General features: G+C 37.9%; 1 protein-coding gene across 2 annotated transcripts; it reads right to left on the bottom strand.

Moving 5' to 3' along the window:
- Positions 1 to 8665: 8665 nt before the first annotated feature.
- Positions 8666 to 25295, bottom strand: LOC110470529 (protein-lysine methyltransferase METTL21E). 2 transcript variants are annotated; one of them, XM_021530228.2, is made up of 5 exons: positions 24257 to 25295; positions 22482 to 22566; positions 13715 to 13872; positions 11004 to 11121; positions 8666 to 10105 (listed from the first exon to the last, which is right to left on the bottom strand). In XM_021530228.2, the coding sequence occupies exons 2-5, from the start codon at positions 22549 to 22551 to the stop codon at positions 9681 to 9683; spliced, it is 771 nt and encodes a 256-aa protein (XP_021385903.2). In that variant the 5' UTR covers positions 22552 to 22566; positions 24257 to 25295; the 3' UTR covers positions 8666 to 9680. The 2 variants fall into 2 exon arrangements, with proteins under 2 accessions (XP_021385903.2, XP_021385904.2); XM_021530229.2 differs by lacking the exons at positions 22482 to 22566; positions 24257 to 25295 and adding an exon at positions 20656 to 20934.
- Positions 25296 to 25656: the final 361 nt, after the last annotated feature.

The raw sequence follows: 25656 nt of genomic DNA, 5'->3' as shown, positions 1-25656 counted from the left end.
TATTAAAATCTCATCACAGTCGTTCTGTTCATCATTCAGCTCAGCTACAGCTGAGCTTTGGGAAAATGCACTGACAAGAGACATACCCATTACTCAGTGTGTTGGTCTCCTGTATGAACAGATCCCTGATCACTGAAGCCTCAGCCCACGGTGGTCCTGTGCCTCTCTACAGGCACAAAGTGGCAAAAAAAGTGATGTGATTCCTTTCTAACTTCTCAGAGCATCAGCACATTTGTGTGGGGATTGCATTTCACAGAACAGGCTGTTAGCTTGTTGGAAAGAACTTTCTGGCTGAAGGAGGAGACACCTGCCACTGTCAACCTGAATTGCAAGAAACAGCAGAAGGGTGGCATGAACTCCAAATGCTAAGCCAAGGTCAAGTGAGACTTCGTGCATAGCAACAGCGGTACTATCTCCTGTTGCAATGATCCTCAAAAGAAGAAACCCTGTAAAAAGAGACTAAAAAATAGGGTTTGTGTTTCAGCAGAGACACAAATGGCATAGGGGGAGGGGAGAGGACCCTTGATATATTGAAGCTCGATATATTCAAGTGCTTGCTTTGACTCAGATTACCTGTTCCTCGGGCAATATACAAATTTGAGTCTCCGTGGGAACTTCACGGTGTCTGCATCTATCTGTAATGGACACTTCAAGCTTCTGAGATCTGTTTCATACAAATAAGGAATCCATATTTCCTGTAGACATCTGGTATCGGACTTATGGAACATACTGACTGAACTCTCTGTCTAATACCATAGGCTTATCTCTGAATTGCTTAGCTGGAGAAAAGATCTTCTTGGAAGAAAGTACTAATTATCTAAATAAGTGGTTGAGTAAATTCTTCTAATGACTAAAAGAAATGTAATATACACAAAAAATATATTTTTAATTTGCATGCTTGTCTTCAATATTATCTTGGTGAAATATTAGGTGTTTGCTTGGGGCTGCAAGGATATATCTAGACCCTTCAGTATTATTTCTGATACTCCTTAGACATTTAGCAGAGAAACAATGCCTCAAGAGGTATGCCGAGTCTTCAAATTTACTTTTCATCAGTGTCCCCATATCTCCATTTGTTTTACACAGAATTTAAACACTGTGGTAATGATCTAGTTTTCTTAAATTATAGATCTCTTTCTTCCACCAAAAGAAAGCGCAAGTGTCTCTTGATCCAGACTGGAAAGTAGTGGTGCAGGATTTTACGTATTTGTCTAGTGATTATGGCACTTACTCAAGAAGATAAAGACTGAAGTTCAGTACCTTCTCATCCTGGAATTAGATGGGAACACTCTCTTCTTTGGTTCTGCATCTGGACTGCTCTGCATCCAGGAAGGTAGGAGTTATGGGGTCAGACACCAGAGACCCAAGGCTAAACTTAGCCCTGCACAACAAATGACAAAGCCCTTTCAAGTGGAAAGATGCAGCAAGGAGTTTCCAAATGACTCTAAACTGAATATACGTTTTACATCAAATTTCTATGAGACAGGAAAAAATGGATGAGGGCACACACATGGAAAAGAAACCCAGATCTATTCTTTCCTCTTCTTTCTATATTCTGACATCCTTTTTTTCCCACAGCTATCACAACTTCTGGTAGTGCTGAGATTACAACTGGGTTTCCTTACATACTAAATAAAAGATTTCTCTTCACAGACTGTGGCAGACAATTTGTGTTCTAAAACATTTTCCTGAGCCTATTATTCTGTTGCTTAGGGATACTATATGGGCTATCTGCTATGAGGTTACCGAAAAACGGACACTGGACTGCAAACAAACATTGAATAAAGCTGAGCTATTTTACATAGCTCAGCAATAATTTGCAAATGACTTCTTATCTCTGCAATCTTTTGCACAGCTCATTTAACAAAATTTTTCCCCACTGCATTTTCCTGATTAGAATTTGCTGGGACACTATAGACAAAGTTCATTTGCAGTATAAAACAGTGAGTTTAACAGCACACATTAGTTTCAACAAACACACTTTGACTGAAGTTATTTGGGTTTTGTGCTTCTAGGAAAAACAGATTTCAAAAGTTGAAGAGTCTGCATCCAACATTTCATCTGAGCCAAAGTCTTTCAGGCACTTGTCTCGGAGCACTGTGTTCTGCCCATTCTGGGAGACAAAGCACTAACAGAGGTCCCCAGGAATTGGGTGTGAACAAAGATGGTTCCTACCATGAAGAAATCTGCACAGTTACCCAGAGTGTTCATACACTTTTACCAGTTTATACGGTACTGCTTGAGTGTTGGCAGGAACACAGCCAAAATTGTATGTCCCTTCTACTCTGCTGCCAAGGCTGAGCCCCTTGGAGTGCAACAGTCATGGCCACACACAGGTGTGTAATAATCACAGGCATCCCCTAAGCAACAACATTTTGTGTTTACATAAACTGCTTTCAAGCTTGAGTAGGGTCAAGAACATGGAGGATAGATGGCCTATAGCTAATTTGTTATAATAATCATCTGATAATACATAATCTGGGTAATCCAATAAAGTAATCATTTCATACTCAAGGTTAATACTCTCTAAAAATCAACTAATTTCTCTAGAAAACTTATCCAATTATGGACCTTTTATGACATAAGCATTCAAGATTTCAATGCATTTGGACTTGATGCCTGGATAGTCCCTAAGACTGCAGCATTTCTTAAGTAATCTTGATTTACTTTTCTCTTGATTTCCAATTACCTTTCTTCCTCAGAAGTAATCATAATCACACTGGTATATTTTAAGCTCTTGTATTTCAGGTAAATGGCATGACTGCTATGCCGTGATCCACAGGTCTTTAAGAAGTACAGGAAAAGAGGACAAAATCTGTAGGCATTGGTGCTTGGCACCAGTCAATGGTGGATGGGAATTGAATGTCACCATACTGTAAAACTTTCATACCTTCTCTCTGTGAGTTCTCACAGGCAGCAACATTTTCTCCTTTTCTCTTCCTTCCACATGGCCGGCTGACTTCTTCCTGTCCCTCACAGCATATATAACCCTTATGGTCCCTTGCATGACCACCTGATCCTTACTCCTCACAGCAGCACAGCCAACTGACTCTAACTCTCCCCTCAACCAGCTAATCCACTCTTTTATAACACCCATCCTTACTGGACACAGCTGTGACCTGTTAAGGGCAAGGCTGTTCCTACTCTTTGGTAATTAGCTCAGATGCAACTCCTCAGGGGCAAGATTGCCTTCAGCACTATCTCCATTCTCTCACAATTCATCCTCCCACAAAACACAGGACTGGATTTGCACTCTATGAGAAGAAATTCAAATAAATCACACCCTGCTATTGATTAGACAATGGGTGAGCCAAAAGCTTATGAGTAAGATCAGACAGAAGACCAACACAGACATCTGCTATAGACCATCCCGTAGAGAAAAGGTGGTGGGCAAGCCTTCTTTAAACAGTCTGAGGAAGCATCAGGATAGTGGTCCCTGGTTCTCACAAGGACTTTAATCGTCCCTGATGTATCTTGGAAAAGTAACTTGCAACACTCCAAGCAATTCAAGATGTTTCTGGAGAGCTTCAAGGTCAAAAATCAATTTTTTTTCAAGCAGATGCTGGACTGGCCTGACAGGGAAAGTGCTCTGCTGGATATTCTACCCATAATAATGGTCTCATAAATGAGTAGAGCCTGTAGCCGCATTGACTGAAATGGGAGTTGTAGGGTCTGAGAAAAGAGAAGAAGAAGGCAAGTATCAAAATAAAGACTTTGACTCCATGACATTAAAATATATTCTAAAGAATTAGATTTCCCAAGAGAAGACTTCAAGAAATGAGTAGATGAGATCTCATTGCAGACAATCCTGAAGAGCAAAAATATCAAGAGATTAACTAATATTCAGGAGCAACTTCCTCACTGATGTTTGGTCTATCCTACCATGTGGAAAGCTGAGAGAACTCTGCAAAAAAAAAAAAAAAAAATAGCATATATGAAAAGGAATATATTCCAACTGAGCTAAAATGGAAAAAATAATAAATACCCAAAAAGTGGTAATATGGATAGGCTACCAAGGAGGAATAAAAGCCATTGCTCAAACAGGCAGTGCAGGAGTTGGGAAAGCTGAGACTGGATAAGAAGATATGGACGTGAAGGGTTTTACACAGGAACAGCAGAAGGAAGACAACTGAAAGTATTACTTTACTGCTGAGTGGGGTAGCATATACAAAAGGGCATGACAAAGGCTGAGCTAATCCATTCCTTGGTCTTTACTGGCAAAGCCAGCTCTAAAGATTTCTGTATCTGTTTTCCTGTTTAGTGACAGAATTTAGTGGAAGCAGTAGGCATAGGAGCAGCCAAGCTAGGGTCCACTTAAGCCCTCTGGGCACACAGAAATCCATGGGACAAGGCAGTGTCTTTAGGATGCCAAGGAAGCTGGCTGGTGTCACTTGTAAGAGTGCTTTAAACTCTGAAAGGTGACAGAGGCAGCTCCCAGTCTCTGAGAACAAAAGCAAATATTAGTCCATACTCAAAAAAAAACTAGAGGGAGGCTCAAGAAGACCACAGTCCAGTCTGTATCATCCCATCTCCAGGCAGACTATGCAAGAAATGCTTCTGGAAGACATTTCCAAGCACATATGTTTGCAAACAACCAATACAAATTTGCTAAGGATCTGAACAAACTAACTGCTGTCTATGACTGTTCCTGTGGAAAAGCAGAGCACAGTGCTTTTTCTTGCATCCCTTTATCACATTTTTTTTCTATAGAGGCTTTGTAGCTCAGTTGTAGAGATGCAGATGGATGAGTGGTTAAAAACTGAATGGGCCTTTTAACTCAAAACTAGTGAACAAAATAAAGCCCAAGCAAGCAGTCTGTAGGAGTGATGCAGGTGGGGTTGTGGCAGGGACTGATGTTGTTAATTTCCATCAGTGACCTGGACAATGGTCCATGTAAACTGAATTTAAATGTTACCAAGACACCAAACAGGGGAAGAACAGAGGTGCTGCTCAGAGGGACTTTGGCAGATGGAAGGAATAGGCCAATAAAATCCACATAAGGTCCAACAGAGTAGCAGAAGGTAAAAGCGCAGGCTTTAACTCATGCCAGCTCATGATCTGACAACCTAGAGACTGGATCTGCAGAAGAGGAACAGGATATCTTGATGGAACAGGAACAAAGACAGTGCTGTAGCCTTGCAGTTGATGTAAGTTAACAGCACTGGCAAGACTGTGGCCAGCAGATCATTCAAAGTGGTTATTACCCTTCTATGTGGCATAATGGTGCCCTGTCTGCAGGACTGTGTCAACTTGTGGAGCCACTAGTAATGGGAATCTTAACAAACTAAAGAGAATGCCAGGGAGGACTGAAAGGGTTAATGGGCAGGAGGAAGCAAAGGGCTGAGGGTGCTAGGTTTCTTCAACATGAGTGGTGGATCTCATAGCTGTCTTCTGCTGCATAAAAAGAGGGTTATAGAGATGATGAACCCACAGGTCCATTGCAAAATGACAGTAGAAAGATGTCCAGTTGCAGCAAGAGAAATTCCAGTTGGATATGTGAGGTGGGGGGGAAGAAATTAACAGGCTGCTCAGGTGCATTGTGGAATCTTCTTTCTTCAAGATTTTCATGCACTACTGGAGAAACTGAGCAACCTGTTCAGACTTTGAATATAGCCCAGATGTGAGCAGAAGGTAGGACTAGACAGCCTTCAGAGGTGTCGTCCAACCTGAATCGTTCTGAAACTCCAGACTATCCAATACATACTGTGTATTATGTGTTTGGATGGATTAACTATGCAAAAGGAAAAATTGTTATTTTCTTCTGACCTATTGCTGAGTGCTTATAATTTTAGGGTGTTTATAATTTATCTAGAGTGGCACAGAAGTATTTGTTTTTATGCAATAATAAAATTTATTTACTTTTTTTTTCTTAATGTAAAAAATTTAAACAAGGTAGAGCATAGGAAATGTTATTTTTACTGTGATACTGGACTTTCCCCTGTTAGTTAGGTGTAAATCCCCTGACATTTAGCTCAGTTTCCTCTTTGCTTTACACGTATGTAACAACATTTCCCTGAAGTCACAGACCTATTATAAGAATGAACATGTCCATTTCTTAATGGAGCAATGACATCTTGACAGCTCCTTCTTTCTTTGCCACTGAACTTATCTTGAGATCACCTTAAGGTTTCCAGTGCAGTAGCAGTGGCTGAATAGGGAAAAGTCCATTCAGGTCTCCATATTTCAAAGGGTGTTGGCTGAATTGGTGACTTCTAAATTGGTGACTTCTAAATCCATTTAGGTTTCAAGGTCCTGGGTTGTTTGGTACATGTACTATTTCTTCAGATGACTGAGTCACCTGACATACTCAGTGTGACTGGCAATGAAGATTCATTCAGGAAGACACGTGCTATTCTTTGGTCTTTTTTGCTCACCTAGCACTGACTAGTGCTTGTATAATGGCCAATATAAGTTGTGCATCATTCAGCTACTGTTTGGGCTAGGGGTAGTTATTTGGGTGTTTTTAGCAGTTTTATTTCTTAGGCTGGGGCTCCATTACTGCTTCTAAATGAAAATTAGATTTGCACAGTACATCTGTACTGCCATTTGAACATGTTTTTCCTAAATTTTCAGCAGCTACAGTTTTTTCTTACAGTTGTTATAAGAGGTAAAAGCCCAAATGGGTGGGTGTAATAATGCAAACAAAACCAAATAACTCAGAGCTGCAAAACTGAAATTCAGCAAGAGAGAGACAAAACCAAAATATGACCATATGGAAACTCTACGATGTTGAAAATGTTTGTTTCTTTAATTCTGAGAAGGAAAAGGCAAAGATTCATAAAAAACCTTGATGAAAATATAAGCAGCAAAGTTAATCACTGTAATAATTCTACATACACTTTATTCAAAAAGAACCCTTCCTGAAAGTATTAGTACTTGAAAAACATATTGTTTGTGGAAAATTTAGTAAATACCATCAAGTTACTTAAATATACTGCTGCTCTTAGGTTGAAAGATATAAAACCCGTTGAATGGATTGAACCTATACCATATATCCAAATTTATCTCTTAAATGAGTTTGATTTTCATAACACCCTATAGGAGACTGTAAAAGCCTACCAGCACAGGCAGATCCTCCTTTGGCATTCTTTAAAAGTGGAGCTCTTTCACCCACAAATTTAACTGACCTTCTTGCCCGCCGCCTTTCAGAAACTACAGCTACAAATGCCATCTGTATTAGTAATATAATGCACTGATTGGCAGTTTGATCCTTTATCTGAGCTATTAGAACAAAGAATAAGTGGTTATTAAAATTATGACTGACTTCAGGGGTCAGTAATACTCGACATTTATGTGAGACTTATTCTCAGAGAGCAGGAATAAACTCCACAGGCAAATGCCAAATACAAGCTCACCCTCCACTGGTCATGGCTAATAACCTGCCCATCACACCAGAGGACAAAAGGTGGCTGTACAATAGAGCAGCCAGTCACTAGAGATTTCCCAAGAAGCTTCACACAGCAGTGCTAGGCAGACTTGTGAGAAAGAGAGCTGATGTTGCATTCCAGTACATATTAACAAGCTGTTGGGCCTGAAGTGCTGAATCCTGACTCCATTTGACAAACACATCTCCTGTTGAATTCGGCAGAAGCTCAGCAGGGATCAGTCTGTGGTTCAAACAGGAGGGCAAGTCAGCAGGATAGCTATTTAAAAGTGATCACACTTAATGGCTTTGCAGTAGTCTTCCTCTTTTGCCTTCATCATTTTGGAGTCCACAAGGTCATTTCACTAATTATAGTGCCAATCCATTTATCCATTAAACATTTGTAGACTGAGATGCCATTTCAGATACAAAGATTATGGTTACAATTGCAGTCGATTCAATGATTGCAAGCAAGTTAAGAGTAAGGAAGCAGGGAGAGAAAATCAAACTATTTCTATTACACAGTGTAGAAAGAAAATTATTTCCAAATATTTCCATTCTGCAGCCTGTTTTTCTACAGCTGTAATTATCTAAGGACATAGGCACATTAACTTCTGTAAGGAGGGGTAATACTCCCTGTCAGCTGGTATAGAGTCTAATTTTCTAGCTATACTGATTGATCCAATAAAGGATTCTACCTCTACAAAATTTGTCACAGGAAATTTACTGATGAGGATTAGATTTTTGTCTAATAACCTCCAAGCCAAAATCTCACATGTGATTCCTCAGCAGCAGGTAAAAAATAGACTTAACTTCCTTTATTTTAATTTTGCTTCTGGGCTAAGACATGCTATTTGCTTTAGTTTTATCCTAGGGTCACCCTTTGTGTTTCAGCAAGGATGCCCTAGGATATCCAGCTCCCACTGGCAAAGTTTTGCAGATCAGCCTCTCCTCTCTGCACCACTTCACCTCTAACATCAGACACCAATGTTCAGCTGGGGCAAAAAGTACATTCCACATCACATTTACCACAGTTCTGCCCCAGACTTGTGCCAGAGTAAATAAGTAACATGCATCTGCTACAATCAAAGATAAAAATAAAAGTATGTTCAAGAAGTCAACAATAAAAAATAAAACTCCCTGAGAGAATACAAATAGGAGTTAAAAGATAAATACTGACAGTCCCCAGAGCCTCCACACTACTAGGGCAGTTGCCTGCTACAGTAGAGGTGATAAAGCTCTCTTCTCTAGCCTGAAAGAGACTTGAAGGCCTCAAAATCAACTACAAACAGAATTAGAAAATGTGTGTGGAAAGAATAATTTTATTAACCTCCCCAAAAGAAAACTCTTGGATAGGCCACTGAAAACAGGAGCATGCAGTACTGAGTGGTTAGGAAGAAAGTATTTTGTTTGCCCATACTAAAAAAACCAAACAAATATCTAATTCTATCCATGCTTCAGCCACACCATGACAGGCTGGTTTAGTTTTCTGCCTCCAGCCACCAGCAGCCAGCAGTGCACAGCTCCTTTCTTGATGGTCACTGTCCTTTTTCCATTGTTGCTCCATCAGGTTCAGATAACCGTCTATTTTTGGAGGAGCAGAACTCCAGACCAAGAGTTAAAAGTCTTTGTAAACGGCAGCTGGTTGTTGTATGCTTCTAATACATGACCTTTGTTCAAGCAACAAGCAAAACATTTAAATCCTTCTTGCTTCATGTGCTCTTTGTGTTGAAGAATCCCTAAATTTAAATAGAAAAATGAAAGCATAAACATTACATTAAGAGTAATTAATGTATTCTCTCCCTTTATCACAAAAAGTGTGTTTTTCAGGTGGTGAGGTTTTTTCAGCTAATTTAATGTCCTATTAAGAGTATTCAAAGGAAGGATTAACATGATAGTGAAAATGGGGAAATATCAGATTTAACACCAAAACTTTTAAATACAAAGATTTATAGTCTAAAATTTTTAAATAATTGTTCAAACTTATAAGAGACTGTTCAAAGCTGTAATTGAAAACTTCTGGAAATATTCATTATATGACCCATAACAATCATGGTAAGACTTGTAAAAATTATTAGAGTTGTCAGCTTAGCACATAAAAGTCAAGACAATTTCACAGATGTATCTCTTCTGTGTATATCACTATTGGCAAATTGAATTTAGGAATTTATAGGAATGCACTAGGAATTTGATGATTTATTTTACCTATCTCTAGAAATGTCACTCATGTAAGTGTCAACAGCTACTAAAATGGAAATTATTAAAGAGAGAAAAAGCTGCAGAACAGCTGCAACTGTCACCTCACCATATCTCTCCTTCAGACCTCCAGTTTGGAAGGTCTGGCTTTCATCCTGCCTTTCCTCATTGCTTTATACAAGGCTATGTTCAAACTGGGAAAATTAGAAATCATCTCTAAGTCAAACAGTGTCTGAAATCTGTCCACAAATCGGTTCTCTTCCTCCAGCCTAAATTTCATGGCCCACAGAATAACAGTATCATGCTTGCACAAGTGATCAAAAGTTAGGAGGAGTTCATCCAGGAATGGATGGTGGTAAACTACATCAGCAGCCATAATGTAGTCAAAGTGACAGGAAGACCTAGGAAAGTTCTTTTCCATATCAATTCCCCAAGACAACTCCTTAACACAAGGCTGGTGTTTGCATTTTTGCTTTGTATTTTGGAGAATGTTGTACTGAAGGTTTCCCAGTAGTTCTGGCAAATCTGTGGCAGTCACAAAGGCACCTGTGACACAGAGAAAACAAATACAGTATTTGAACATACATCAACACTTGAGTAAAAGCCCATTCACAAAAGCCACTGCACAATAAACTGGTTTTATCAGATAACTCTCACTGAGGGCAATAAAAAATTGTAGATGCTCCCAATAACTCTTAAATATTATGCTTAAAATAAATATTTGCTTCCTTGTAGCTCTACTCTACAGATTGACATCTAAATGCAACTGCTGGGGAGAAATCAGATACTTACTCTATCTTGATATCTCACTGGTTAAAAGTACAGTGGCTGACTAGGGATTGATGAATACCAATTACTGAATCCAAGAAGTTAGCATGAGATTTAAGCATTACCTCAGGTTCTTCCCTTCTCACACAAGAAGAAGCTTTTTCAGACTACCAAAAGCTAAAGTTCTGTTAAAATTCAGTACCCACTGACCTGGATTACTCTTGAAGATGAATAGGGTGCCATGAGAGAAAACACAACAATGTCTAGAGCAAAAAGATCAAGTTGCTAAAGGATAATATTGAAACACAAATGGATAGAAGGTGACCTGGCATCCAAAATTGGTTTGGTCAAAGGAAGAGGATGCACTGGTCATACCTACATTTGGCTCAACCTGTTTGCCACGGACACCCTGCAAAGCCACTGATTTCTTATTTTGACCCCCAGTTTAACATAGCTAATGACAACATATCTACTGAGACCTCCTTTATTGTATCAATACACTCCCAGAAAAAAAAGCCACCAAAGCATGTTTCCAAACAAGCCTTTTAGAATTTGTTTCTTGCTCTTGGAAGCTTTCATACAATGGCCTCCGAGAAGAACCAAGCCACATTATTTGTCCTCTATTATTTATCTGAGAGGTGTTTCCAAGAACATAAGAGAAATATCATATACTCACCCAGCAAACTGGCTACTATGGAGACCAAACCAGTTCCAGCTCCAATTTCAATCACATTTTTGTCAACCAAATTGCATTGTTTAGAATTAGTTTCCAAAAAATAACACAGAACAAGAGCCTGTAGGGGAGGAAATTAATTCACATACTGAACAAAATAATGAACTAAATCCCTTGACTAAATATGAATTGCCAGTTAAAAGCATGCAAAAAAATTGTTGTCTGTTCAAATGAGCAATATTTATTCAAGCACTATCCCTAAAGAACCACAGCTCACTATGTTCTTTGGGCTCTATAGGCCACAAAATAAATGCTACAAAATGCATTTTCATATCCAAAATCCATATAAGTCTGTGAATTATTACAGACAGAAGGAGCAACTATAAGTAGATAATCTGTCACAACATATGACATGAGTTGTAAAATTCCAGTCACCAATTCCTGCTTATAACTGGACTTACTTCCTGCCAATTCCTGCTTGTAACTGGACTTACTTCTGGTTGAGATAAAAACCAGTCCTTCACAAAAACGTCTTGATATAAAGACTATTTCTGAGAGAAAATCCACAAGAACCCTTGTTAAGTTCTTCCAGTAGTCAATTATTGCTGACAATAATCAATTATTGTGAGGGTTCAAATGGGACAAATAGATTTACCCCCTTTTCTTCTGGTTCAGTTTTTTTGTAGTTTCTATTTACTTATCTTGTCAAGCTTAGCAAACTTTCATAGTAAATATACTCACAAAGAGCATCTACAACAGACTCCTTACACACGTATATATAAACTGATTATATAAGTAATGTATATATAAACTGGTTAACTGTAAATTTACACATGTATATATAAACCAATCAGTTTATATATAAACTGATTCTTAATCTTAAAGTGATTAAGAATCTTCAGCTTTTCTGCCCTATCTCACACTGACCAGTGAGTTTTAGTTCCCTGTTGAAATAGAATTTGCTAATTTTATTTCTCTCATAAAGATAGTTTCCATATTTACTTCCATATTTTTCTCGGACTTTGATAACTGTAGAATCTCCATTGACAAATAAGATGATTGCTATATCCTCTCACAATACAGATGACCATTTCAAAAGGCAATCATTAGCGGGCCTGCTCTGGCACAGCAAAATTAGTTTTGCTTTTAACTAATTATGAATGAGGAGGACTGCTGGCCCAATGATAACATGCTAGAAAGTAAAACAAAGGGGTTTTTTTTCTACCTCTTAATTCAGAGCACAGAAGAGAAGGCAGTCCGAACTTACATATATCATTTAATCAACAGCACTTTGATATAGAAATCAGCCTGTGAGAACCAGGAATAATTGAAGTCAGGTTCCTAAAGACTGGGTCTGATATTTGACATTATATTGACATTATAATTGACCTTATATTAGGATTTCCTCCTAGTCATATTAATTCCTATAATTCCTTCCCTCAGGATTTTGCTGTATTCTATTATAGAAACTGACTGGCATAATCAAATTTTCTGAGAGTTAAATCAGGGAAACTTTGAAATCTGCATTCCTTTCCATGAAGCATGAAGAAACTTTACTTTCCTTAAAGTTTCTGCACTCTTGAAAATTTGGCAGACATTTTTCATAAGATTTCAAGTACAGCAAGATGGAAGTGGAAGGGAGAACATCAAGAGACTGAGATTGAAGGGTTATCTTCCTTCCACAACAAAACTGGCTAAGCCCTTCCAGAAAAAAAAATATGTTTTTCAGTGAAGTCCATGATTTTGTGTGAATAATTGGTAGTCAGCCAAACTTTCCATGAAGACATACACTGAGGTCATCAAAACATATAGTACAGATGACTGGTCCTGGTTTCCTAAAACCAGGAATATCATTTGGATTTCAAAGCAGAAGAGTAGGACAGCTATCCTCAGCTGTACTGTGGTCATACTTCTAAAAAACAGTATGATCCTAGGAGGCTAGGGCAGCTGGGAAAGAAATGGAGCATCCTGGGTCTCTCCTTTAGGGACAAAAATTTAATCATGTATTGTGGCACCTCCCTGGAGATTTCTTTCAGTCTTAATTATTTCAAAACAGTAAGTTTGCTGCACTGTATGGATTCAAAACCTGAAGAAGACTACTTGTATGGTGAATGTGTTGATGGTTCTTATATCAAGAGCCAAAGACAATGGTTCTCTCAATGGTTCTCTCCAACTAGATTTCCAGCTGTTTAAGAAACTGAAAGCTCCAGCTGAACATTTTCCCATGTCTATGTATTAACGAGGTAAATTTGTTCCTTACATGAGTAGGTTGAATAGCTTCTATGAGTGCTAACACCTTGTGAGCTTGTATCACTGTTGTTTCCGCAACCTGGATCTGCCTGCTACGCAGCCATCTGTATTTATAAAACGTATAGAAATGCAATCATCAAAAAACTGCCATATTTCTTTCAAAGTATGTTCGTAATTGGGAAATAAGATTAAAAGCTACTGGCAAGCAAGGGGGAGACACAAGACCATACATCTTGGGTGATTTGGGCATGCACAAGAAATACCAAGTAAGCTTTGAGAAACATAAGTCCACACAAAACCAGGTTAAATTCAGGTTTGGGATTTGTAGAACAGAGACAGAGAAGCACAGAATTATTTCCTTGGGTTTATAACATATAAAAAAGTATATTTATGATACAAAACAAATCTTAAAATGCTAGATAGGTCCACAAATGAAAAATAACTATACTGCAAAAATATTCTACCGATGGCCAGACGACTGCCCCGTAACAATCAGTGGCTTCTGTAATTCTTATCTCATGGCCGGCAAAGTGAAAGCCTTCCCAGGTCTTATAAGCTATATGATCAGGAAAAAAACGCCTCTCCATGATTTTTGCAACTATCTGTTCATCTTCTTTTTCCCCTGGAAGCAAAAACATAAAATGTCAAAGAGGCTGAGTGGACTGATAATAAAACTACCAATTCATATTGAAAAGCTGATTTGGAAACAAGAATATAATTTATATCTGTGAATAAAATACATTTCACCATAAATTGTTAGCATGGTACATGGCTATTCTCCTGAATTCTAATTGAAATTTTCAGTGTGTGAATAAATAAATTTTTTAATGTTTCACTGAAGCAGCCAAGTTCCTAAAAAGTAAAGAAGGGGAATGTTAGCATACAATGCTTTCCATTTCAGCAACCCAAAGGAAATTTTTAAACTCTTTTTTCCCTTCAAGAACAGCTGCCCTAGTAAAGACACTCACAGCCTTATGCACCCATATTTTTCATTATTCGCCATATCCTTTTACTGTTCACTTTCCCCATATTCTGGTTCTTTTTGACAGTAAACAAAAGGAGCCAGAATATCATGTATAAGTCTGTCACAAAACTTGTGAAACAGATCCTAGCAACACAAATTATGACAGACAGGAGTGAAAGCACTTGTGTTGTCAGGAAAGCTTATCCACCCACCCCAACAGAGCCCTGTCAGAGGGATTCTTTCCAGTTGGCTTGATATCCTGAATGCCATCCCTGTTGCTAAGCAAAGAATATTTATGATAACTAACAAAATCCTGGATAACCATTCTAACAGAAGAGGCTTCATTCCTTTTTAGCAGAATAACATGCTAGTTTCAGTTTTGCCATCATCACAAAAAACTGAACCACAATGTCAGAAAAAAAATATGTAAGTGATGCTGTCTAGAACATTTCCTTAGGAAAGGTTTTCTTAGATTCGTTCCAAGTTTTCATGGGAATTTTGCTTTCATAGCCAACTATGATCTGTTGGCAACCAATGAAAGAAAAACATGTTTACAGGCTACACCTTTTAGAAAGCATGCTAGAGATTTAGACAACTCAGTTACCACCTTGTCCAAAGCAGAGTTTCTGTATCAAGCATGCAGTTCCCATCAAAATCACAGATATTAATTTTGGGATCTGCTCCCTCTGGAAAATGAAACCATTTATTCTTTCATCAACATAAAAGACTTTGTTCTACTGAGGATTCTTCACATTTTCTTCCCCCTTGAATCATTGCTGTCACAGGCCATAATGGCCCCAGGTGTTGTTATTTATATTGCCATATGCCTCAGTATTTTTATTGTAATAACTTATGGACAAAGTCTCCCTTCCTTCCTTGTGATACAAGGTCTAAGGAACAAAAGCAAGGGTGAACAAAGAAAAAGATGATACCAGAGAAAAAGACATCATGAAGCTGCTCAAACTTATTAGCCAGTGCTTTAAGCTCATAACTCAAATTTCAGCATCACAGGAAAATAGAGAATAGCAGCAAACAAGGAAGAAAAACCAAAAATATTTGAATTTGTTATGTTGGCACTAAGACACAAAAACCCAATAAAAACTAACCAACCACAGTACTTGTAGAATTTATTGCAGGGGAAAAGATCCCTAATCATGGGATTAAATATAAAATTAAATATCATATCATGCATATACTACTGGGGGAAAAGAGTTTTCAGAAATTTTATTAATATAACTAAAATAAAATGCCCGACACTGAAATGATGGTATTTTAAGATATCGGGAAACAAGCAGTATGTGTCAGCCTCTTGAAGCCTCTAATGTTAAGCTGGGAGAAAACACATGCATCACTGTGCTTGTAATTAGGGAGCTCTTGACAAACATGAGCTAAGTGCCAGGGAAATGCTGCTTCAGGGCAAAATTAATCTTTCTCTTATGAAAGAAATAATAAAAATCATACGCATATCATAAGTGTATTTAATAGATCATCCTGTTTCCAAACATACCAGATATAGCCTACTTTTTATCTTCTCTGATTGCTTAGAGCAGTCTGATCTTGTTCTGTGATCATTACTAGCTGTGGAAGTAAAAGCTATTCTTTCTATTACCTTTCAATTACAACCATTTTTCTTGATTTTCCTCACTTGACATCTGTTTTGGATCCAATTTTGTTGAGAAACTGGTAACTTATTAGGTCTTAACTTATAAAGCTCCTGTGAGAAGATCTATAAAAGTTTAGCAGTATTACAGCTGCCCCTCTAGCACTCAATAAACATTTCCCACCTATTCCCTACAGGATTAGCAAACTTTCTACTTCAGGTTTGCATCGCACTACACTAATAGAGTTTGTAAGCCACTGCTCTCTTCCTGAGCACTGTCTGTACCCCTGAAAGAAGAATCCCAAATCTGCTGAACAATAGCACCTCTTGAATTTTTGCCCATCTTATCCTTTTAGTAATCTTCCAGGTGGCTTATCTGGAGAAGCTTTTTTTTTTTCTTTTCCCTTTAAGAAAACACTTACTATTGTGAAGAATCAAAAATAATACCTGTTTCATCAGAGTTATCATATGTTAGACAAGATCCAAAGGAGAAACTTTATCAGAACCAGGATGTCAATTATCCTGACAAAGAGTGCTGACAAACAAGGAGTGCCGAATTTTAGTCAGATTCACTTATTTCATACAAGTTTCCCTTTGAACAGCAAAAAACACACCTGTTTGCTGCTTCTTATCTTTCAGAACAACTTCTTGTGGGAGTGCACAAAAGTGCATAAGTTTTTTTTTTCTGTAACTGCCCTCAAAGCACTGAGAATAGAAGAATAAAGAACAAGTGGGAAATCTTTCAAGTGACAAAAAAATTGTTGTAAGAGTAAGTAAAATCCAAGTGAGACAAACTCTTTTAATATCTGAAAACATTAAGGAAATTTTGCTGGTGCTTTGATCAAACCAGTTCTATGATAACAGGTGTAAAAAGCTGAAAGGGGACTATTCTCCTGGAAGTGTTTACCTCTGTATTAGTGAATATTCTCTTGTACAGAAAAAAAAAAAAAGCCCTGAAATTATGAGTCAATGAACGGACTCTAATGACATTTTAAACAGAAAGAGATAACTCATCAGTAGAATAGGGTAGGATAAGAGAAGAGGAGGTTTGACTGACCTGGCTATCAATTCTTGTAAGAATGGAAGTGCATAATGGGTATTTCCAGCAATACTAGTGGAGCACAGGTACTGAACCATTAGAACTTAAAAGTCTGCCAGGATTGGCTTTTCCCTTCTTCACAGAGACAGAAGAAGACAAACACAGAGGTTGTGTTCAGCCCTCAACCCTGTTCTTTGATGTGGAGAAGTGTGGAAGAGGTATGCACACAGAACTGTTTTCTTCAGCCTATTTATCTATTTGCATGAGTGAACACAGAAACCACTGGAGTTTCTAGTGACAGAACCTTATTTACAATAAGATGAAGCAGTTTGATCCAGTCGAGGTAACATATAGAAATTGAGATGATTTTTCTTAGTGAAACAGAGTAAACTCCTTCGTCTTGAACTTGTGTACAAAAACTTATCTCTATAGATGCTCCAAATTCTTCAAGAATATCTTTAAGCTTCTTTAGACTTTTGCCTAATAGGTTAATTACTTACACTGTTCTTTGGAATATTTTAGATAAAGTATTGCTTATCATAGAAGCCTAACATCTTTGGAGCATGTTCCATGAGCTCACTTTATTTTACATTAATATCAGGACTGAGAGAAAACCTCATGTACTGTTGACACATCTTGCACTGAATCAACTATGTCAAATGAGCCTAAACATCATTCACAAAGGCAAAGTAACTAAAATGCAAAGTTCTCCAGACAGACATACTAATCATGTGGAAAACTGGAGTTGTGAAGTCAGTGGCAGGTTAGTTAAATGTGTGCCAAGCTGCAAAATCCTGTGTAGGGAACCAGAGGATTTTGCTGACATATTCATGTGTCATGTTAAACAAATGTCAAAATATTATATGTTAGAACAAAAGCCTAAAGAAACAAAATTATGTGAGTTCTGCTAGAGAAGTCCTTCAAGTAGGAAAGGGAAGTTAGAAAGAAAATAACAGGAAACAGACCAGGTCAGAATGGAAAATATTGCAAACTGCAGCATCTTTTTTCTATAAAAATGAGGACAATCTTTATGTGCACAATTGTGCTTAGACTTAGTAGAAATATTACCTGTTTAGAAACAAGCTACATGATCAGCTATTTACACCACTTGTCACAAAAAATCTAGATACCTGAACTAACACAGCTAAAAAAGTAAAAGGATCCTTCCACCATGAAATATGAAGAATATACTAGCACTACCACTAGCACATCTCCAATTTAAGACACATTTAAAGTAACAAAACATACTCCAAGTACTTTGCTAGTGGATTAGAAGAAGCATTCATTAAAAAAAAAAAAAAATCACCCATTGATTAATGGGAACAGCCTACAGGGAAGAAAAAATATTACTCTCTTTCGAGTGTTGGCCTGACTCTGATCTCAGGAGGTCAAATGGTGTCACAGCCCAATGTCATAAGGAAATAAGATCCAGTCATCTGCTTCTCTCCTGCTTTGATGGATTTTCTCCAACTGGCAAAAGGAATGAAATCTAAAACTTTAGCATGAACTTGCCCTGACAAAGTTTAGCCCTACAGCAACATATTCTCCCATCTTCAGAAGCAGTGTACTCTCACATACAGAGTTTAGATTTAAAGTTTACCATTTAGACTTGTTCTAACAAATATTTTAATACCATGCACCAACAGCTGTGAAGATGGTCCCACTATGACTTCTCAGCAACTGCCTCCACAAAAGAAGACTACCTGTGCTGTTTTACTGATTGAGCGACACTAGACAGTTCCTAAGATATTCCAAGAAATCCAGGACTCTTCAGATCACCCCCCACTCTGGACACACAGGAGTGAAGTTATCCAAACTAAATATTTAATATGCATTTTATTTATATAATGTGGAAATAATAGATATAATACATAATGTGGAAATAATAGATATAATACATATTGCTTATATTAAAAATATAAGCAAAAATATTGTTGCTATCTATATATCCCAGAGTCAAGAGGATACCTGCAAAAAGATCAGTAAGGGAGCAAACCTGCAACCAGTTCTGTGACTGTAAGAGATGACTGGAGACAAGTTACATTACTCCACTGATAGAAATTATCCAAAGGTATCCCGATAAATCCAAATGGGGATTTCCAATGGCTCACATCAAATTTATCCTAAAACTACATAAAGATCACAATAGAAAGGGACTCTGGAGTCTCAGAATTTTTACTGAGCTACTGACATGTCAGAATCAGAGCCCTAGTCCTACAAGCACTACAGATTGCTCCATGGAAACATACACAATCCTGAATCACAATGTAGGCCCTAAATTTCAGGTAGCATCACTTTAGTATCTTTATTTCCTTCCACTTATTTCTATTTTATTCCATTTCAGCATAAGGGCTCTCACAGGAAGGTGTTAGGAGGGAAAGCTAATCGTGCTCCTGACTTCACAGAAGTCAGATGTAACCTACACCTTTCTAAGAATATAAAGCATACCATTCCAGTATGTCTAAACTGCAGTTAATTTTTCCCTACTTCATCCCTACCTACAAAAAAGGGATATCATCACATAAGTGTAGGCATTCCACTACATTCATTAGAAGCACAGTCTGCTGAAGTGATGGCAATGAAGGTGTGTATTATATTGATCAATCTCAGATTGCATGTCAGGGTAACAAAATGCTTGAAACTTTAAACTTTGAAATGCAAAACTGCAACACACAGGCAGCCTCTTCTCAGCCAAGAGACAAGATGCACTTAGCCCAGAGAATAAGGACACAAGAACAAGAACAAGAGAAGCATCCAGTCAATGTATTTACCCAGGCTTGAGAGGTATGGTTTTGATTTCAAATTTACAACACTGATATCCCAGCCCTATCCAAGTCAAAGGCCATCTAGAAACATTAAATGGCTGAAAATAGAAGTACTGTAGTCATTTTATCTCCTGAACACATAATGAATTCAAGTTTGCCAAGTACTTCCCTTTTTACTTCATCATGTTTGTCTGTCGTTGAAAACATCTCCAAGTCTAGGCTCAGAAGCTATTTACTTTCTAAAAATAACTAAATTATTTCCCTTTGACTACAAAGCAGACTCTGTTCTTAAATTAGATGGTCTAATATACATTATAAAAGGCAGCTAACTTCCTGACAGATAGGAAGAGACCTTAAAAAATGCTGTCAGTATTCACCTACCAATAATTCTTGATTTCTAAAATATTCCTATGCATAAAGGACTAGAAAGTAACCTAACAACACCAACCTATGCAGTCATACCCCTTTTCTTATGTGGAAGTTGAGATATATTATTTATTGTCAAAATGCAGCTACTGTAAAGACTAAATAAGTGAAAATAGGAAAGATGTGCACATGGCTGAGAGGGAAGAATAAGTCACAGACTTCCCTACAAAGGTCACGTATGCCTTGATTATTTGAGTGTTGCCTCCAGCCTCTGTTCTACCCATACACAACAAGTTTTCACTTGAGTTTAGCAATGTCTTAAGCAAAGACATTGTTAAGTGTGTCTACTTACTGAGGGGAGAGAAAGACAACAGGGAAGTGTTAAATTAATAAAATAAGCCAACAGGAAACCAGGATTGCAAAGATCATGCTGGAAGGATGGGGAAAGCAAGGGAAAGTCCAACTACAAATCAGGCACTCAGCTGTGAAGAGGCAGACTTGGGGTCCATACTCAGGTCCTAGGATGTTTTTCACATTTTACAACAAAGCTTTTGAAGCCAGTGAAAAAGCATCAGTGCAGAAGATAATGGGAGAGATAAGAAGTATCATTAGAAGTAACCCAGGAAATATGAATGAGGTGCTACATCACTACCTCCTCTCAGCTGAATTACCTTAAATTGTAAGTTACAGGGTTAGGATGCTTCTCACTTGGCTCCATTCCATGAATGTCCCATTTAAGGCACTGCTCTGGACTCCACCAAGATGTTTTATATGCTGGCAGGAATTGCCATCAATTCGGACACCTGTCAGGCAGGGCAAGTAGAAGGAGTGTGTCCCTTTTTAAATGTCAGGAGTTACGAGAAGGTTACTAGGTCAGCATTTTCTCAGATATTGATGGATTAAAAACTGAGCCATGGCCAAGTGAAGTTGGATGATGGACTGCTAAGGACATGTACACCTTGCAAAATTGTTCTTCTCCTTTTGTCTCAGAGATAAAAGTAATCTGGGGTGAATTTACATAATGCAACTAGAGTAAAGTAATTTAGTTTCCCAAGAAATTAAGACAGGAGTGGTAGCATCTGGTCTGAGAAACATTTAGCCAAGGAGAGTTAAAGCTAATAAGAGAAATCATGTGAGGAAAGAGAGACATCTAACAACGCAGGTGTGGAGAACTGATTGTTTAAAGCCATAAAAGGAATGCTCAGACTGGGTGAGGACTGATCTGTAAACTGAGAACCAGTAGTAATGGGAATCATGAACAAAAATAAGTAGTTTTAAACTGGAGAATGTATGACAAGTAAATTAATAAGCAAATGGTAAGGCACCAAATATAAAGAGCTCAGACTGTGAGGGTGGTATAACACTGGAAGAAGTTGCCCAGAGAAATTATGGATGCTCCACCCCTGGGAGTATTCAAGGCCAGGTTGGATGGGGCTTTGAGCAACCTGGTCTAGTGGAAAGTGTCCCTACCCATGGCAGGGGGTTTAGAACTAGATGGTCTTTAAGGTCCTTTCAAACCCAAATTATTTTGTGAGTCTATGATTCTATGACTGAAACTTGGAAAGAAACCAAACTGGAATAAGAACCCTGAGAAACAGATACTGAGACTGGCATGTTAAATAATGAAATAGGAATGGGGAAAGCAGTAGAGAAAAAGGATGGGAACAAGACACAGGCTCAAAGTAATTTAGCAGGTGAATCTCCATGCATCAGATTCAGCACTTTTACACCTCCAGAACCAGGCACAGAATTTAAGATGGCAAAGTCTGTAAAGATGTCCAATTCATGTCTCCTCATTCTCTTAGATTAATGTTTATAGACATGGAAAAGAACTACCTGGCCCTACACAGACTACAACTCAGCTGAGATTTTACACAAAAATATTATGAAAAATAAAATAATTTTTCAAATGTCCTCTTTTTGCACTCAGTTGTAGAACATAACTAGACCCCATCACAAAACATATACATTTGTCCTAATACCTTGTCTACTCCTGATAACCACTAAAAAGGGGACTATTTATGAAGTTTTAGAGTCCTCAAAGATGTGCAGCCATGAAAGCACTTAATAGAAACCATTGCCAACAGCCCCTGAAGGTATTTAGGGCAGGGTCTGAGGCTGTCTAGACACAAATCAGGCTGTAATAACCAATTCTCCTAACTGACAGCCTGTAAACAAATCTGTCTGAAAAGCTTGATCATAATCACAGCTTCATTCCTTGGAACCAGACACAGGCAAGTAACTGGAGGACAGATGCCAGGCACCAGCAGGAAGCTGCCAGGACAAGAGTATGCAGGTATAACATACTTGAAATACCTCGTGCATTGCTAGCATACTACAACCGTGTTATCTGTTGCATTTTCTGTACAAATGCCATAAACACAGTTCTTCAGAAAAAAATTAATTAGAAGATAGATCATTGTTAGCAAGACACTTTATTCCCTAATACTATTCTTAAGTGCAACAAGGAAACATAGTGAAATAAGAAACATTTTACCCTCTTGTCTTTTGAATTCTCTGACCCCTTGATTCTGTAGATGATTATGCTGTGATGTTGTCAAATCCATACTATGGCACAAGCCCTAGAACCGAGAAACAAAAGTCTATCTCAATAAAAATACTTTATTTCTTCTTTCACACATAAGCTTCATTAAAAAAAAAAAAAATTACAGGTATTATGCTACAATTGACTTCTATTGATAGTAAAGACATGAAGAAACATAAGTATCAATATTCAAGGCATAAAAGTACAAGACACAGCAAACTAGTTCAACTGTTATATTATTACAGATTAAAAAGAATAGATTAAAAAAAAGTTTTGATTAATGTTTAGATCTATTTTATGAAATTTTAAAGTTAGAATAAATCAAAATCAAGTTTTGTAGGCTTATAAAGAATTGAAAGGAAAGGTAGAAACAAATTACTGAATGAGAAGAAAAATTGCACCAATATGATCTAATCTTGTTTGAATTAACTGGCTTGGAAGGGAAGGAAACAGTCTAATAGTAAATGCTGCACATGAGTATAAAGGAGCAGGATCTACAAATAATGTGCTGAACAGAAAACATATGTGCCTATATGAACAGATAAAGAGCATGCTGGAGAAAAAAAGTAGTAGGAACAGTCGGACCGAGGACAATACAATTTTCAGCTGTCTGCAGAAAAGCAGACAGACAACCAGTAGTCTCCAATTCTTGGTATTTTACAATCAGAAAGAACACTGAGTTCACAGGAACAAAAAAAGAAACAAACAACAAGAAACCCACCACACAGTTCTTTGATTATTTTTGATATTTTGTCCACTCTTATGTGGAAATTTTACTGGTTTTTTTCCAGGGTGGTTACAGTTAGTAATCTACAGATGTCTAAACACCCAATAGGGATGCAATTAAATAAGGCAATGACTAAAAGAGTATCTCTCCATAGTGGGACCAAACAATAAAAAGGGAAAAAAAAAAAAAAAAAAAAAAAAAAAAAAAAAAGAAAAAGAAAATTCATTCAAAATAAAAATATATTCTGAATATCAAATTGTCCTCACAGTGCAAAATCTTAGGCAGGATTTTTTCTCAAAACTTCAGGATCAAGAGGACAGTATGAAACAGCCCTCTCCTGTTTGAGAGGATGCACCTTACTCTCTTGACTTCACACCACAAAAGGCACACAGATTTAAATGTTTAAATTTACTACTAAAATACCAGCAGCCATTATGCTGCTTGAAGGTGAAAATAAATAAAGGCTTCCTACATGTCACCATGGCACACAGAACAAAAATATTGCCATTATATTTATGTCTATACATGAACTTAGCAATAGCAACATCATTAGATAGGAAACAGAAAAGAGACTCAGTGGGATTCAAAGTCTTTATATGCATCTTCAGAATAACAAGTGGCATAGGAAACTACAGGGATATTAAGCAGAAAATGTTACACACACTCATCAGCTTGTTGGCTATATCAGAAGTATTAAAAATGACAGATTTTCTTCCCATTAGAAGACAAAATAAAAGGTAAAATCACCCTACAGGACAAAGCCTTTGTATGTTGTGGTCCTCTACATTTTTTTTGTCATTCTAAAAATATCCTGAGGTGCACTGAACTACACAGCAACCTAAAATAGTCCAACATGGACATTCAGGAGTGCTCCAAGCAACTAAACAGTGCAGAACAGCTCAGTTACACTGTTTAAAGCAAATGATACAAACTAATTTAGCACAAAAGACAGAGTCAAGCGAAATACCACCGGCATCCACGGCATTTTGGTCAACACTACCTGAATCTCTCCCAGCTTTCCAAAGATGGTGCTCCAGCAGCAAAGTCCTTATCTTGCCGGCGGCTTCCCCCCAGGACAGGCGCAGGCAAAGGCGTGTTCCGAAGCCGGTGTCACACGTTGCCAACATCCCCCGGCCGGCAGCAATCACAAACCCCGACAGCTGCAGCCCGAGCACAAAGAGGGCATCACGCAGCCCTTATGTAAGGGAGCAATTTTGTACCAGCAGGAGACACCCCGCTCAAGGGAGCTGCAACCACAAAGTAACCAACTTGGAGCACTGCTTACAAAATAAATAGTGGCAGGGTGTTAGCGACTCCTCGCTGCTACTAAAAAGTAGGCAAAGAGCATAAAGCCATTCTTCAGAGCCAAAAGGCTCTTCCTTTGGAGACAAAAATTCACCAAGGGGAAGGGGTGCTTTTGCAGCTGCGGTACAAGAATGCAGAACTGTAACAAGGTACACAATCCCCAAAACCCTAACCCCACGACACAGCTGTCAGCCTGCACTAATACAAACACACCACCCCTCCGTATCCAGGGTGTCCATTCCATCAACAGATCGCAAACACTGTCATGGGACCCAATACAGGTATCTTAAGACTTCTCTTTTTTAGATTGTAATCAATTCAGGACAGAAGGATCTCTCACTTTACACAACTTTTAGAAAAATTAGACTTCAACCTCAACTGGATTTTCTAGGTGTTACCAAAAAATAATAAATTATTGTACCAAAATACTAAACAAGCCCTACAGAGAAGTGACAGTCTCTGTACCATAGTTAGCAAAAGAAATAAAGGGAGCTCTTCTACTTTTATGAAAAATGCACCAGGACCTGATACATACTTTTAAAGTAATAGTCAGTAATGCTGATGAGTGATTTATAAAATAGTGCTGTAAACTGACTGGATAGACTGATAATTTGCTTAAAATATTACAATCTTTTCTAAAAGTAGTATCAAAAGGAATTATTTTCACCCAGTATAAACTGTACATGAAGTATTAGACTCTCTGCAATTTTAAGAGCCAAATCCCATCCAGTTCACCTCAGCCCCTCGCCCATTCAGGGGAGGACAATGTCTTATACAAAACTTTAACATATGGTCTTGAATTTGAAATAATGAAACAATGAGAAATGCAGTAGACATATCAAATGAGAACTCAAAAAAAGCAAGAAGGACTAAAATGTAATGTAAGAACACAAGTAAGATGGGTAGAATTCCGTGCTTTCCCTTCTTTACAGCCAGGAGGTGGAAATAAATTTTACATTCAGAGAAGAGAAGCTCAGAGAAGTCTGAGCTTCACACCATCCCACACAAATTAATCCAGTGCGAGTGCTGCAACAAGTAGATACCTCTGAACACCATAAATAGTCTTTGGACACAGCCAAACTCCAAATAAGAGTT

The sequence above is a fragment of the Lonchura striata genome, chromosome 2 (genome assembly GCF_046129695.1).
Source record: "Lonchura striata isolate bLonStr1 chromosome 2, bLonStr1.mat, whole genome shotgun sequence".
NCBI lineage: Eukaryota > Metazoa > Chordata > Aves > Passeriformes > Estrildidae > Lonchura > Lonchura striata.
Note: the sequence above shows the minus strand (reverse complement) of the source record. Positions and strands in the feature narration are given on the sequence as shown.